The sequence below is a fragment of the Rhizopus delemar genome, genomic scaffold, assembly GCF_000149305.1.
Source record: "Rhizopus delemar RA 99-880 supercont3.17 genomic scaffold, whole genome shotgun sequence".
NCBI lineage: Eukaryota > Fungi > Mucoromycota > Mucoromycetes > Mucorales > Rhizopodaceae > Rhizopus > Rhizopus delemar.
Window position 1 is genome coordinate 83,909 of NW_027137843.1, and position 14,651 is coordinate 98,559.

Here is a 14,651-nt window from a genome sequence, read left to right on the forward strand (position 1 = left end):
GTACGTTGACATTAAGGAGAATAATGCCATCGAGAATAACAAGCCAGTAGCAAAGGGTACAACTACTGCTCATTTTGTAAAATTCATGAATGAGCTTCTTGATATTATGAACATGAACGAAAGTCTTATGGGTAGCTATCTTGTGATGAATAACTGTGCTACTCATAAGTCTCACATCCAATGATAAGAAAAATTGAGAGTAGAGGCTATAGAGTAATGTACTTGCCTCCTTATTCGCCAGAACTAGGCCCGATTGAGCAGTTTTGGACTCTTGTAAAAGGACGTGAAGCGTCACAGGTTGATGAATGAAGAAGAACCGTCCCAAAGAATTCCAGATGCAAGTAACAATGTACGCCTCGATGATCTCCGTGGATTTTGTAGACACTCTAAGCGCCAAATCATCAATTTCTGTAACAAAACGAAATTCTAATTAGCTGCTTATTTTAATAATCATTCGCTTATACGTATATGACAATCTTACAATGAAACCGACAAATTGAACTTTTTTAATAGACAATCATTTGCTAACAAGCGGCCAAACATTTTCTAGATAGCGTCATTTGTTTTTTTCAGAATGGGTGTAATTTATCAGCCGCATTGTAACTATTTCCAAATTATAAAGTCGCTGTGACTTGTCGCAATTACATATAAGTTGTATTATACAACTTTACAAAATGCAACTTTAATTTCTGGAAATAGTGCATATGGTCCTAAAATAAAGATGTGTTAAATAAAAAATGTCATTTCCTAAAAAAAAAAAAGTTGAATAACCCTTGAAATGCTAAAAAACTGCTTATAATTTATCAAGACGAGGGAAAAGTACGAACATGACGTTTCAAAGATTCTTGCTAATCCGTGTTTTTGTTGATTGAAACAAATCATTTGTTAATGCAATAAATCCATATCTCTCTCACTCTTTATCGCTCTCCCTGTCTATGGAAATCAAAAGTACATATCAAAAACGAACTAAAATTTGTTTTTGTGATTGTGCGCGGCAATTCGGCCCTGTGCTTTTTTTGATTTATTGGATTGCAAACGTTGTTTGATTACATATAAATTAAGGGTGTTTTTCAACCACCAAGTGTTCACCTTTGGTATACATTTGACTGATAGTAGCTTGACGCTTGAGGGCGGCCAAGTCATATTTGGCTTTTTCGATCAACGCAGCCAATTTTTCAGGATTGGTTTCATTCATATTGGCACGGAATCCATCTCTTGAACGACGAATGGTATAATCTCTAAAGTTGTAAGAAGCAAACTTATTGCCATAACGAAGGAATTGTCGATAAAGTGAAAGAACTTGATTAGAAGACATGTTGGGAAAAAGCAAAGAAAACAAAAAAATTAAATACAGGCCCGTCCTTTTTATTACTGCGGAGAGAGGAAAGAGTCACTTTCCTAAAACTCAACAAATAAGAACAAGGTGACATATATAATACAATTTACAGCAATCAATCTTGGCTCTTTTTTGCTGTATAACAATTAAATCTTGTAAATCCTTTATATTCTTCAAATTCATTCAACATATCTTGTACAGCCAAATCATAGTCATCAGAACTCATCCCCCATTTTGATAAATAAATATCTTTTCTATTTCTTAAAAATGCCTTTTGAATTTCCTTATTTATGAATCCAAACTGTTTTAGCTCTATACAATATTAGAATAAGCATAAAAGTACTACAATTGTATGTGATGAGGGTTTACCTTCGTCTTCTGGCCATTCACCAATCGGTACATCTAAGGTGAAATGGTTTAATTCCTTAAAGCCAACTAATTCTATTTTTTTATTGATAGTCTCTGTTATTCTATAATCTATTCCGTTTTCATCACACTGTGATTCAAAGAATTCATCAAATGCTCTTTGCATTGGCCCAGGATTATGATGCCACAAATCAGATTCAGTTAGTTCAATTGTGCCACCTGGTTTTAATACTCGGTACATTTCAGAAATTAACTGATGCCAATGTTCTTTGGGAATTACATGCCCCATGCTTCGCTGAAATACACTAATGAAAACATTTAAATCAGCAAAAAGTTGTGTAATGCATTCTATAGTATATTACAAATCAACAGAGTTGGATTCTATTGGCCAAGGTTTTGTAATATCTGCTTCTTTATAAAACAAGTTGGGCGGTTTTCCTTGTTCTTGAGTGGGAGGTTTTAGATCAAGAGCAATGACTTTTGAATGTGTATATTCTGCTGCTATTTCAAGTGCCCAGATACCGTTTCCAGTACCAGAGTCAACAATAGTAATTGAATCATCGAGTTGAGTAGCTGTATTTGATTTTTTGGCGCTTTTTAATAAATAATGCTATATATTATAAGTAAAGAAAAGAAACATAAGCTATTAAGAAGTACCTGTCTTTGAAGTCTATCTAATTCTTTGAAATCTCCTTGTATTGAATTATTACTTTTTTTATTATTACGTCCCACAAAGAATTCAGTAATTGATTGACGTCTTGATTTCGATGTCCTTCGTCCTCTATCCAATCGTAATTTCCAGAAATTGTTCCACCCACGACGACTGAAGCATGCGATCCTAACGTAACCGTACTTTTCCTTCTATTACTTTTCTTTCTTGCATTTTTTTCTTTTTGTTTTTCAATCACTTTGCTTGCTTGGTTGCCCATTTTTTGTATAAATAAATAAAAAATAAACAAAAAGAAAGGAAAATGATTACAGAAAAAAAAAGAAAATAATTACAGAAAAAAAAAAAATCGGAGGAAGGAGAGAGGGATAATCAATCCGGACAATAGAATGTAGTACGACACTAAAACATGTGTGTCCTTCCCTCCTTTTTTCAATTAATGACGACAACAAAAAAAAATCATTGTATAGGTATGCACGTTTATCAATAAACTACTTTTTCATAACGGCGATTTAAGATTGGTGAAACAATTGTGTGAGAATTTGTTTGTACTGATTCTGCCATGTATTATGCTTGTATTCTTCAACGACATTTTCTCTCAACTTGTTTAGCTTAAGTGGATTTTTCACAAATAATTCCTATGTAAAAAAAGGTATTAAAAAATAAAGTTGGCATCTGCTATCTTGTATTACCATCCACTGCTCACACAAATCTTGACTAGTCTCAAATATCAATCCATTTTCGTGATCGTGCACAAGTTCATTTAAACTATAAAAGGAATTTAAATTATGACATCATGTCTTTATGTTTCAGTTTACCAAGGAAATGAAATGGCACAAACAGGTAATCCACAACCAAACATATCCACGACTTTCATTGGTAAATCCAATCCACTTGAACTTGTATGCAACGAAATACCCAAGTCAGCACTACCCAATAGCAATGGATAATCATTGGCCTCTAACCAGGCTGTAAGGACTCTTGTCTTAACCAGCTTCATCTGCTTAATTTTTTCCAGATAAAAAACCTTTTGAGGTCCATTACCTGTGATTACAAACAACAGGTTGGGATCTGAAGGTCTTGCGGATTGTTCATACAATTCAATCGCATCCAACAAGACTGAAAAATCTTCATCTTCTGTCCATGAAGTGGAAGAAACAATCAACTTGGGTCGTTGCTGTCTCCAAATCAATCCTCCTTCGGAATCCGCGTCCGTCATCAGCGTACCATGCTTTGAGTCATGAAACTCGCCTAAAAACTCGCGCTCTAATGATGTTTCGAATGTCTTGAGTGAAAAGGTAAAGAGACGATGCACCTGCTCCAAACTCAACCGTTTGAAATCCATGGGCGGCTTATCTCTGAGTGTGATCACCTTGCCCTTTACCTTCCAGTTGTCCTCAATCATACGATGCATACCCTCTGTCACGGTAAGATGTGCATAGGCCGTGGACCCAAATTTTTTTTCATACCATTCGGCCCACTGAACCACACGATGTCTGTGACCAAGCGTGATGCCCAAGATGGAATACCCAAAATTGTGCCAGTCGATAATAAGCCATGCTTTGCGAAGCAAGGAAACAAGTTGTGCTACAGCTAATGTTGGAATGGAAGGTGGATTCTGTTGTGAATGTTAGCAACGAAAGCTTGAAGGAAACGATGTGAGAAGAGAGAAAGAAATTACCTGAATAAGAATAAAATCAGGTCGTTGTGTTATGCATGCCATAATCCAAAATAGTTGAATCGTCATCCACATTGCTTTAAATGGTGCCCATAATAAATAAAAGAGTTTTGGATATCCTTTAGGTACTGACCAAGGTTGTTTAATAGATCGTACACGAATTTGACGGTGAACGTTGATTCTTGCTCCAGGATTAGTTTCTATTATAAAGTTAATTTATTTCTTCATCTTTTTCAATTCATTTGTATAGACCTGTATAGCCAATCAAGTCAACTTGACAACCTGCATCAGCCAAAGATGTGGCATGGTACCTCATTCGCGGTGATCTTCCAATATCTCCCAAAACAACCACTTGTACAACAAGTTTTTTGTTATTTATTCCTCCTGTTTTGTCAAACAGATACATGCCAAGTAGTCTACCAAATATAACATAGCTACATAACAGAGCCATCAAGACACCTGTGACGGAAAAGTAGCCAGTGATTTCCATCTTGTATAAAAAAGAAACGATTTTTATTATCGGACATAGTTACAATTATGAACATAAAAAAAAATTAAATTAAATGAATACATATAAAGCAATGCATAAAAAAGGGCTTAGTGATCAGAGGGTGAGATCTGATTTAAGAATCGAGCTAGGTCTTTAGGCGAAGAACAAGGCAATAAGTCTAAATCAATATGGGCTTTAATTTCCATCAGAGCATCAGTCGCTGTAGGCCTTGTCTCTGATACTTCATCTAATAACCAAGCAACCAAACCACGCATGTACATGGTAGGATAACTAAATGTGAATGTTGGACTGGATTCAGTAGCAATGATATCAAATAATTCTTCTTCGTCTTTGATTGCATAGTGAGGAGGCACGCGATCCATCATTTCGATAATAGTGATACCCATTGACCACATATCAATTTTTTCATTGTAATACTCTTTTCTTATCACTTCAGGTGCCATCCATTTTAGCGTACCTAGTCTTTCGCAATTGGGACGTTGAATGCGGCCCGATAAACCAAAGTCGGCTATTGATAGCAATTAACACATTGGAATACCTTCTTATAACGCTTCCTACCAAGTTTCACTTCACCATGCCAACCCAACAGTACATTTTCACACTTGAGATCACGATGCAGAATACCTTGACTATGTAAATAGGCTAGGCCTTGTAAGCTTTCATATGTCACATAGACTGCGTGCTCTTCTGGGAAACCGCGCTGGCACAAGACTGCAAATACAGAACAACGCATGAGATCCATTGTCATCAAGACATGATCCTTCCATAACATGATCTCTGTTAAGCGAATCAAATTGTGATGACCAGAGGCCATCACACGGAGTTCTCGAAAGATGGCCGCACGGTATTCACGATATTCACGATCTGGATCCAATTTACATCTTTTGATGGCTACCTTTGTATTCCTGCGACGATTCGTTGCTCTGACTACGGCACCGTTGACTCTACATACAAAATGAGCAGGATGGACGTAGGATGGCTGTGTACCTGTTTTACCCAGTGCCGATGGCTTTAAATTGAGTATAACGAGTGACTGGGTCTGATGTAAAAATAGGTATTTTTGGTAATAATTTCCTTAATTTTGATTCAAGTTTGCCGCTTGTCGTATGACGTTGAAGTGGTGGAAGTTCAGGGATCTCGCAGTGTGGACCGGGAGGATACCAAGGGCGCTGTAAAAATCATTCAGATTTTTGTGCTATATATCGTGCTTACTCTTATTACCTTGGATACTTGTTTTGTTATATCTGTTGGACGTAATCCAAAAGCAACAGGTGGACTAGGTCTAAGGTACGCATGACCCAGAATATCAGGAATCTCATAATGACCTGGTGGACGCCAAACCTATACTGAAAATATGAGCTTGTTAAAGGGGGTACAAGGGGGATGCCTCTTACTTTATTGGAATGGATCATTGTAGGTGAATGATGGCTGGATCGCTTCCTGTTTCCGCTTGATGATTTACGTTTAGTGAGTGCTGATGATTTATTGTCATTTTGACAATTGGACTCAGATTTGGACTTTTGCATCAGTGGCATCTATTAATGAAGTCAGTCAATGAATAACTTGGTCGTTCAGAAAAACTAACCTGCTTAAATCTATGGGTGAGTTTATCAGAGGAGAACAATGTCAATTTTTGAAGGAATGAATAGTATATAATGAGAGTGCCTTTTAAATGGAATGAAATTCTTTTTTGATAAAAAGAAATAGTCAAGTTATCTTTTTTTAATTCTATTAGGAAATGTAAATGAAAGTATAGGGTTGAAGAAGAAAGAGGAGGAAAAGGGAAAGACAGGTTCTTTCCGGGAATGAATTGCAGTGATATAACGATTTCCTTTTCATACTCTACTATGGTCTTCCTAATTTGGATTTGTCTTCTTTATCCAACTATTATGTCGCTTTTATTTCACCATTTGTCGTCTTTAGATAACAATAATATGAATTAAGAATAAAAAAGGATACAAATCATAACAATAAAGTTAAATGCATATATTTCTTTCCTTAAACTGTTCAAGAATAATTAAAAATTATTAAATATTAGAGATAACTTGCTTTCAAGCATACACAATAGTAACTCCAAGTCTTTATTATTCAGTTGTAAAGTTTTCTTTAATTTTGCTTAATTAAAATTTGGTCCGGTCTCAAATAATATTTTGACAAACCATCTTATTTATCCTAGTCTATACTCCATTTGTAAAAATCAGTTAAACAAACGTGCTTCTTTAGAAAGATTCTCGTACCATATAAGTGGCAATTTCCACAATTACATTAAAAAGCAAATACAGATACACACAAGTTGTTTACTATCTTTATTCAAAAAGAAATTTGTTTAATTCCTAAGGTAAAGTGATTGATAGTATTTTTCAAATAGAAAAACACAAAGAAACATGATAGAAGTATATAAAACGATCTTCAGAAAGCCTGTTGTTGTTGAATTAGATATATTTTTGACATCCGTTTGATGTTTTTCGTGATAGCCTATGTCATGCTCTTCATCTGTATTATAATGCGCTCTACTGCATTCTATTCCTTTTGAAGGCAAATGAGTGTAAGCGGGTGGTGGAGGGGCCAAAAGGATCTCTTGATAACTAGGCAGATGACAATAAGAATGATCATGAATCTGTTGATAATTCGTTTGGTCCATCTTGGAGATACGGTTTGCAATTACAATTTCAAAGAAAAGCTAAAAAAGAGAGAAACATTTGCTTTCAATGAATATTCGTTTATATACTTGTTTCAGAATGGAATACATCATTGAATATGCAAATTCTTTCTTTCTGTCTCTCTTTTCCATATGATTTCTTTCACAATCGCATTGAGAAAGTCGTGATTCATGTACAAGTATAATTACGGACACCATAAATCTCTTCTTGTTCATAACCGAGGATAATGGGGATGAACTTCTTCAATACTAGCGCAAAGTGTCTGTTCATTTAGAGCTTAATGCAATTTTAAGGCTCCTCTTCAAGGACTGCTTTTAAGCCACCGCTTTCATTTTTTATTATCTGAATTGAAAAAAAAAAAGACAGGTTCTTGGTATAATTCAATTTAAATGGGCAAAAGAAAGCATTCTGAAGAACAATCATCACGTCATGTGAAAATTGTTGTAGCTGAAAAGCAAACTCAAGTTGAGCCTCCTTACTTGGGTACAATAGCTATACGTTTCACCAAGTATAAAATCGCTAAAGTTTACATGTAGTCACTTTCCCTGGTACAAAGCCTTCTTCAGATTTAACTTTTACACCTTATCAACGAGAGGATGCCACCGGAGATAAAGCTTCACAAAGACATGTGTTTGGTGAAACAGACAAAGTATGCTTCACAGGATCTAACTTTGGATCCAACGCCCTTGAATCTCACTGCAAGTAAGTATGAATACATGTATGTTTACTCAAGTTTGACCTTTATTTTAGATATATCGTGGGCGTTTATTCCAAAAAAGAGAATACATTGAACATTACTAATGCACCCATCATGAGACTCAGCCGTTCCGTCAAGGCTCTTCAAAATGAGACAAGCGCTAGCAGCAACGCAGCTCGTGGTCAAGCTGCTCGTGCAGCTCTTGGTCAAGCTTTCGGTACAGCCAAGGCCAAGAAGCAATTGAACAGTGACGAGCGCAACTTGGTGACAGGAGAACAATTGTCAGACGAATTATCCAACCTGCATGCAGAGATCGGTAAAGCCACTGTCAATGTACCAAAGAAGCAAGAAATGATGAAATCAATGGCAAATGCATTACCTATTCCCAGCCACAATTTGGATGCCGAATCACCTGAGGAAGCTTATGATTTATCCTCTATTGTGACAGACGAAGAGTTGAATTCGTTGAACCCCAAGGAACTGTTAAAAGAAACATCATTGGATGGTGTCAAGTCTCATTTGGCCTATCGTGACTCTAAATTTATCAATGATCGTTTAATGGCTATCATTGCTGCTTCAGGAAAGAAGGATCGTAAGCGGGTGCGTACGTTGATGTACATTAATATCCTGATGGCTTATTTTGTACGTGTCCGTTCATCTGATTTGAAAGATCGTAGAAAGGTAGAGGCTGCATTAAAGAATCCTTCAAGTGCGATATTGGATGGATTAGCTGAAAGATATACAGAATCAAATACGTAAGTTTTAAAAAGCATAGTTATTCAAAAAGGTTTTTTATGCTCATGTTTTTCGTTTTTTAGTCGTACACCTGTAATGTCAGACAAAATTCTTTTATACATGTTCACCCTCATTCTTTCTGTTTCTGGATATAATGTTGTTATGGATCAATTAGGAAAGGATCTTTTGCTCAAACCTGTTAAAATGACATCATTATTTAGAACATTGGGATGTAAAGTAGATAAAGCAACTGTGGAAGAATGTCGTGAAATCAAAATGAAGTCAGCCAAGAAGGCTACTTTAGTAACCCCTTTGAAGTTCCCTGAAGTTAGAACAGGTGGTCCTCGTCGTTAGATGTTGGATTTTAGAAATAATTTACTCATTTGAAATAAATCTTGATACATATTTTACTTTTGCAACTGCTGTACCTTGTCACTTATTTTTTCCAATATGATTGTAGCGATCGATACATACTAAGTGTACACTACTAAAATACATTTTTTTTAATAAAGGAAGATAAACTGCTGTTTGTTTTATGTGATTGCTTTAACACATCTGATCCTTTTTCATATTTATTTGGTACTTGAAATATCATTTATATAGAATATACACATTCTTTATAAATGTAAAAACGCAATCATTTATTGATCTGAGATGAGCTAAAACCAGTTTTATGTAAGCTTATTGCTCTGTTTTACAGAAAGCAATAGTGATTTATAAAGATGACTTGTATCTTTTGTTTAATCTAAATCAAAAGAACATTCTTCCTCTCCCCTCTTTTTTTTTTCTTCTTTTAACTCTGTCCTTCTAGAGTACTTTGCTATCTTTATAAAGTGTTGAAATACACTCTATTCCAGCGACATAACCAGGAACTGCTTTAAAATTAATACGAGCTTTACAGACTTCACCAAAGAACTTAATAATCTAAAAAGCCAATTGGAATTCTTTGTTAAATGTTACAAAAAGAAAAAGGAATGCTTTTATTATTCAAGTTGTTGAAAAAAATAGAAGAAAAATAAATTAATGCATTTTATATTCACAAGTCTCCTTGACCAAACCATGTTGGCCTTCTAATTTAAAATCAATGACAATATCCAAATCTCTTGGGTTAGATTGATTAGGTGCACAGCTCAATTCACCTTCAATACTTTCACCTTCCTTCAAGGTTAATGTTTCAGGTGTATAGAGAACAGTTTGTTTCCAGTGAGTGTATTTGGCATGAGGACCAGTAGAGAAATAAACAGGCTTGTGACAATGTGTGAAACCGATATCAAACCAAACAAGGAAGGCATGAGCATAATCATCACGTGTAGCAGTGATCTTGAAAGGAGCCTTGAAGTTCAAATCAGCCTTTGTCACTGTGGCGATATCAATTTCCTTGAATGGACAAGCTGTAGACATCACATTGTTACCGTCAACAATGTCCACAAGAGGTTCTTTCATGACAATACTTTTAATTGAAGAGTAGTCAAATCCATAGACGTTATCCCAGTAATGAACCTTTTCTTCTTTGTAATCACCATCTTCAATAGCAGAAATATACATTGTAGCTTTGTCGGGGAAGATCATACCTCCAGGTGCCTGAAAAAAAAAAAATAAGTTTTTTAATTCAACCTCCTCTAAGTTTGCTTACCAAATATTTATCTCTAGCAACAAGAACAGTGTCAAGCATAGACTCATATAATAAGAAATAACCCATCCATTCAGAGATAATGATATCCACTTTATCAACAGGCAAGACAACTTCTTCCATTTTACCTTGGATAAGAGTTACTTTATCATCCAAGTTGTTATCCTTTACAATCACACGGGCTTGATGAATAATGTTTGACATGTCAATCTATGATAGAGTAAGTTATTTGGATCAAAAAATTAATTATCGTTTGCCTTACGCCATAAACATGTTTAGCTCCTGCTTTGGCAGCAAACATAGAAAGGATACCAGTACCACAACCAACATCAAGAACAATCTTATCTTTGAAGAGGTGCTTGTTGTTGTAAATAGAGTTACGGTAGGACAATGTACGAACCTCGTCCTTCAACATTTCTTCATGAATACCTAAAGATCTATGTTAAAAAAGATCTTTAGATCTATAAATTTTTTCAAGTTACCAAAGTGAGCATAAGAATCAAAATAGTAATCCTTGCTGGTCATGGTTTCAGCACTACCGTTTGAAGTGGGGGCAGACATTTTTTGATTCTAAAGCTACCAAACGTTGAGTCTTTGAAAAAAAAAAAAAAGAAAAAAAAAAAACTTTCGGATACGTTAAAAGCACATAAAAGACAGTCCCAGCTTTATTGGCTTTTACAAAACAGTACGCTCATTAAAATAAATTTTTCACTTGGTAGATGACCGCCAATACTTGTATTCAAGAAGTCCCGACAAAATATCTAACCAGTCGATCAACGCAGTCACGCAGCGACTATAGGCACCAGAGCCTCCTACTTTTTTTAGTTTAAAGCTCGTCTGCTTGTCTTGTTTGAAATACTCTTTGGCTTCTTTTTTTTTCCAGCTCGATCAGTGTATCAAAAATCAAATTATGGCTTCCTTTCTTCAAAGAATATACAGGCTTGAATTTTTCTAAGGAATCAAAGTCATGTTCTGAACAACTCAGTGTTTTCTTCAGCTTATCATTGCTCTTGATTTTTTTCAAAAGAGAAGTCATTTTTGCGCGATCAATATCTTGGTAGACAAAGGTATACATAAGGAACGAAGTGCATTCCAGCTTAATATCTTGTTTGGAGACAGAAGGATGTTCTAAAGCATGTACAGAATTGATTGGATACAATCCAAGTTGAACATTTTTCATACTGTGAAAGGACCATAACCTTTTTGCATCCTGCTTATAATACTGCTTCATAAGCCGCTCTGAACGAATGGTTTCAATAGATATACATGAATAATATATACTGCTGGAGTTGTTCGTTGTGATCTCTATATTTAGAAAGGAGATAGGAACTGATGATCCAGCGAATAGTTCCAGTTGTTCTGCTTCCAATTATACTACCAATTATAAGCTCAAGGCGGCCCCAGAAAATCGAAATTTCATAGTAAGATTTATCCATGAGCACCCTTTCTTTAATTCTTACCTTTGGCTTTTCGAATACATCTTTTAATCCGTATGCGCAATCATCAATACCGTGATGAAGAAAAGCATCAAGGCTGGTGACAAATATAAACAAATCATCAAACATAATGATTGATTCAATAAACAAGGATCCACACTTTGAAACAAACGTGTCCGCGCTGTTCTTGTAAAGGAGATCTTCGTCAATATTATTTTTTTCTAATAATTGATAATTATGAGCATTATAAAATTGACGAAGGGTTGATGGAATTTGCTGATTGATAGAAGGCAATAGTGGAAAAGACACTTCAAATTCAAATCCACTCTCATCTCCATAAATCAGTTTGTGCTTGTTACGATTTAATTTCTCGACATCAACGATTTGTTTTCATAGTACAGTAGCCGCTCCATTTAAGGGTGTCTGATTTAAGGATATTTTCTATTTATGGGTGTGTTTCTAAAGAACGGCATAGGTCCCCAGCATAAATACCACTATACCACTACATAGAAAATTTTTTATAAGCGATAGTTTTTTGGAGCACTCTAACAATAAATTTTTTACTTTGTAAAATAAGATCGAAGATCTGTTTGCTCTTTTGACTTATTTAATTCATCACAAGGGTCAGCCAATCTCATTCGAATTCGGCGATGTAATTTACGATCAAGATCGTCCAAAGGAATTTCGTACATGAGAATAGTTTCATAGGCTTCTTTCAACCGTTTCTTACACTCTACTATATCGACACGCTGCTCATCTTGCTTTGTATTATCATTTTCTTCTGTTTCATCTATGTTGCCTTCTGCCGTTTCTTCATTATCAGTAGTACTTGTTGTATAACATACTGTCATCTCGATTTCAACTGCTTCAAGGTTCAACTGGCTAACATCAGTAAACTTGTTATCAAAGTTCCCGGGGAGATCTGGGAGCATTCCATTTACTGTTTCTGGTTTTACTTTAAGCCATGCATTAACTAGAAGAAATATAGCCTGAGCTTGATTCATTTTGTAAACATTCGGATTATCCAACTTTTTACTGATATACAGACATAAAGCACGGTCGTACTGCTGAGCTCGGTAGTGTGCCTTAGAGTTGTCAATGATCCCTGTGTATACAAAATATGAATGAGAAAACTGTAAAACAAAAAGACAGTTTATATAGCATTTTATCGATAAATAATAGGTTACCTACATCAAGAGCCTGTAGCTTGCTAGTCGTGTTTGCTAGGAGAAATATCAATTTGATGTTGTTGTGCGGAATTCTTATTTTATGAACGGATGCATTATCCAAAAGAAGAGCAATTTTTTGATTCTGTCTTCCAAAAGCAACATTTAACTTTTTCACGTATATTGTCATCCAAGCATTAGTAGAATAATGGTATTCAATTTCACGTTCATTTTTTTTTTTTTTTTTTTTTTTTTTTTTTTTTTTTTTTTTTTTTTTTTTTTTTCCAATTGCAGTCATGAATAACAAATTAGCTCTTGCTTTAAAGCATTTGGGGCTCTTGTGTTGTCCCGATAACAATTAGTTGCCCTTTGTAAGCCCCATCTAAATTATAGAGCAATCCAACTGTCAGACGAGTTGTACTTTTTTTTAGACCACCAAGGGACTCGGAACATATGGTTCTTCTTGGTGATTGCTGGTAATATAAGCCTGTTTCATCAAAGTTCATAATATCTACAGGATCATATGGCTCAAGAAGTTCCTCTATCTTCCTCAATTCGTTCTGAATGTTTTCAGAAGAGATGTCTACTGAAGCACTTTCACCATGCATTGGCCTGGATCTTACTCCAATTCGTTTAAAAAGTTTTGTAAGCCATCCAGAAGAAAATGAAATTTCATTTTCAAGGATTCTATACTTCGCTCAAGCAATAGGTCTTATATATCGAAGGATTGAGTCTCGATTAACTTGCAGATTGTTATTATTCATGTCTGCAACAAACTTTACTACTTCATCATCAAGTTGAGGATAGCGTGTTGTTTTTAGACTTTTGCCATTTTGAACAACATTAATATTACTATATAACGTTTCAGCATTTTTGAGAATGTTTTGATACAGCCTGTTGGGAAAGTGGTTGATAAATTGAATTTCTTCATAGCCCGTTCACCTAATTATGTTTGATTAAGCTGGCCAGTAGCATTTTGATCCAAAAGCTCAACTTTTTGAGAAAGAAAGGCGTACACGTTTATTATTAAAGAAAGAAGTTAAATTTTGTTATGTCATATTTGTTCTCATCAAAATTATTTTGAGTCTACGACTTGTATATTATCCTTCCAGCAACTTTGATCAAGTCTTAAGCAAGCTTTGATTTGTTAATGTCCTTACACAATTACCAAATCTATACCAACCGACAGTGGCCTATGTGGAACATGTTGTACAAAACATTATAATGTAGCTACAATACATATTAAGTGAGTTCAATTTTTTAACAGCTACGAATTTCGATTTAAGGGTATGTTCTATTTAAGGGTGAATATTCCAAAAGTTTTAGCCACCCTTAAATAGAGCGACTACTGTACTAAAGAGCTTGATTTTAAAATGATCTTGATACTTTTTTTTCGTTTGTATATTTGCGATAAAAGCGCTGAAATATATTTCTTTGATAACACATTGTTATTGACTAAAAGAGTGTCCAAATTGTGGCTAATTGAAATATATTTTACAACAGTTTCTACAGAACGTATGTTATTATCGTCTGGGACAAGAAAAGTAGTTGACATCTTTATTTTAAGTAATGGAATCGGAACATGGCTGAACATGTTCAGTTCATTTCTAGTCTTTATCCCAAGGCATGTCTGCCATACAATCTTATTTGAACGTGAGAAATTAAGGCGGTCTTGCCAGTCATCTAGCATTTTTAATAACTCAAGCAATAATGCTTGAGGAAAATTGGCTTCATGAAACTTCATTTTGTGTCAATAAAAAGGAAAACAA

General features: G+C 35.0%; 7 protein-coding genes across 7 annotated transcripts; 1 reads left to right on the forward strand and 6 right to left on the reverse strand.

Moving 5' to 3' along the window:
• Positions 1 to 1,057: 1,057 nt before the first annotated feature.
• RO3G_15614 (uncharacterized protein) lies at positions 1,058 to 1,315 on the reverse strand (the record flags this gene model as incomplete). The annotated part of the gene is made up of 1 exon (XM_067670198.1): positions 1,058 to 1,315. The coding sequence occupies one exon, from the start codon at positions 1,313 to 1,315 to the stop codon at positions 1,058 to 1,060; it is 258 nt and encodes an 85-aa protein (XP_067526299.1).
• Positions 1,316 to 1,658: 343 nt separating this feature from the next.
• RO3G_15615 (uncharacterized protein) lies at positions 1,659 to 2,631 on the reverse strand (the record flags this gene model as incomplete). Its single annotated transcript, XM_067670199.1, has 3 exons — positions 1,659 to 2,007; positions 2,065 to 2,312; positions 2,428 to 2,631. 3 exons carry the CDS (start codon positions 2,629 to 2,631, stop codon positions 1,659 to 1,661), a joined length of 801 nt encoding a protein of 266 aa, XP_067526300.1.
• Positions 2,632 to 2,994: 363 nt separating this feature from the next.
• On the reverse strand, positions 2,995 to 4,122 carry RO3G_15616 (uncharacterized protein; the record flags this gene model as incomplete). Its single annotated transcript, XM_067670200.1, has 3 exons — positions 2,995 to 3,007; positions 3,188 to 3,987; positions 4,051 to 4,122. The coding sequence occupies 3 exons, from the start codon at positions 4,120 to 4,122 to the stop codon at positions 2,995 to 2,997; spliced, it is 885 nt and encodes a 294-aa protein (XP_067526301.1).
• Positions 4,123 to 4,644: 522 nt separating this feature from the next.
• On the reverse strand, positions 4,645 to 6,093 carry RO3G_15617 (uncharacterized protein; the record flags this gene model as incomplete). Its single annotated transcript, XM_067670201.1, has 5 exons — positions 4,645 to 5,066; positions 5,117 to 5,502; positions 5,555 to 5,727; positions 5,780 to 5,899; positions 5,953 to 6,093. The coding sequence occupies 5 exons, from the start codon at positions 6,091 to 6,093 to the stop codon at positions 4,645 to 4,647; spliced, it is 1,242 nt and encodes a 413-aa protein (XP_067526302.1).
• Positions 6,094 to 7,607: 1,514 nt separating this feature from the next.
• Positions 7,608 to 9,004, forward strand: RO3G_15618 (uncharacterized protein; the record flags this gene model as incomplete). The annotated part of the gene is made up of 4 exons (XM_067670202.1): positions 7,608 to 7,701; positions 7,755 to 7,920; positions 7,969 to 8,670; positions 8,734 to 9,004. The coding sequence occupies 4 exons, from the start codon at positions 7,608 to 7,610 to the stop codon at positions 9,002 to 9,004; spliced, it is 1,233 nt and encodes a 410-aa protein (XP_067526303.1).
• Positions 9,005 to 9,670: 666 nt separating this feature from the next.
• RO3G_15619 (uncharacterized protein) lies at positions 9,671 to 10,841 on the reverse strand (the record flags this gene model as incomplete). The annotated part of the gene is made up of 4 exons (XM_067670203.1): positions 9,671 to 10,231; positions 10,284 to 10,490; positions 10,543 to 10,709; positions 10,763 to 10,841. 4 exons carry the CDS (start codon positions 10,839 to 10,841, stop codon positions 9,671 to 9,673), a joined length of 1,014 nt encoding a protein of 337 aa, XP_067526304.1.
• Positions 10,842 to 12,175: 1,334 nt separating this feature from the next.
• Positions 12,176 to 12,720, reverse strand: RO3G_15620 (uncharacterized protein; the record flags this gene model as incomplete). The annotated part of the gene is made up of 2 exons (XM_067670204.1): positions 12,176 to 12,218; positions 12,281 to 12,720. The coding sequence occupies 2 exons, from the start codon at positions 12,718 to 12,720 to the stop codon at positions 12,176 to 12,178; spliced, it is 483 nt and encodes a 160-aa protein (XP_067526305.1).
• Between the last annotated feature and the right edge of the window lie 1,931 nt (positions 12,721 to 14,651).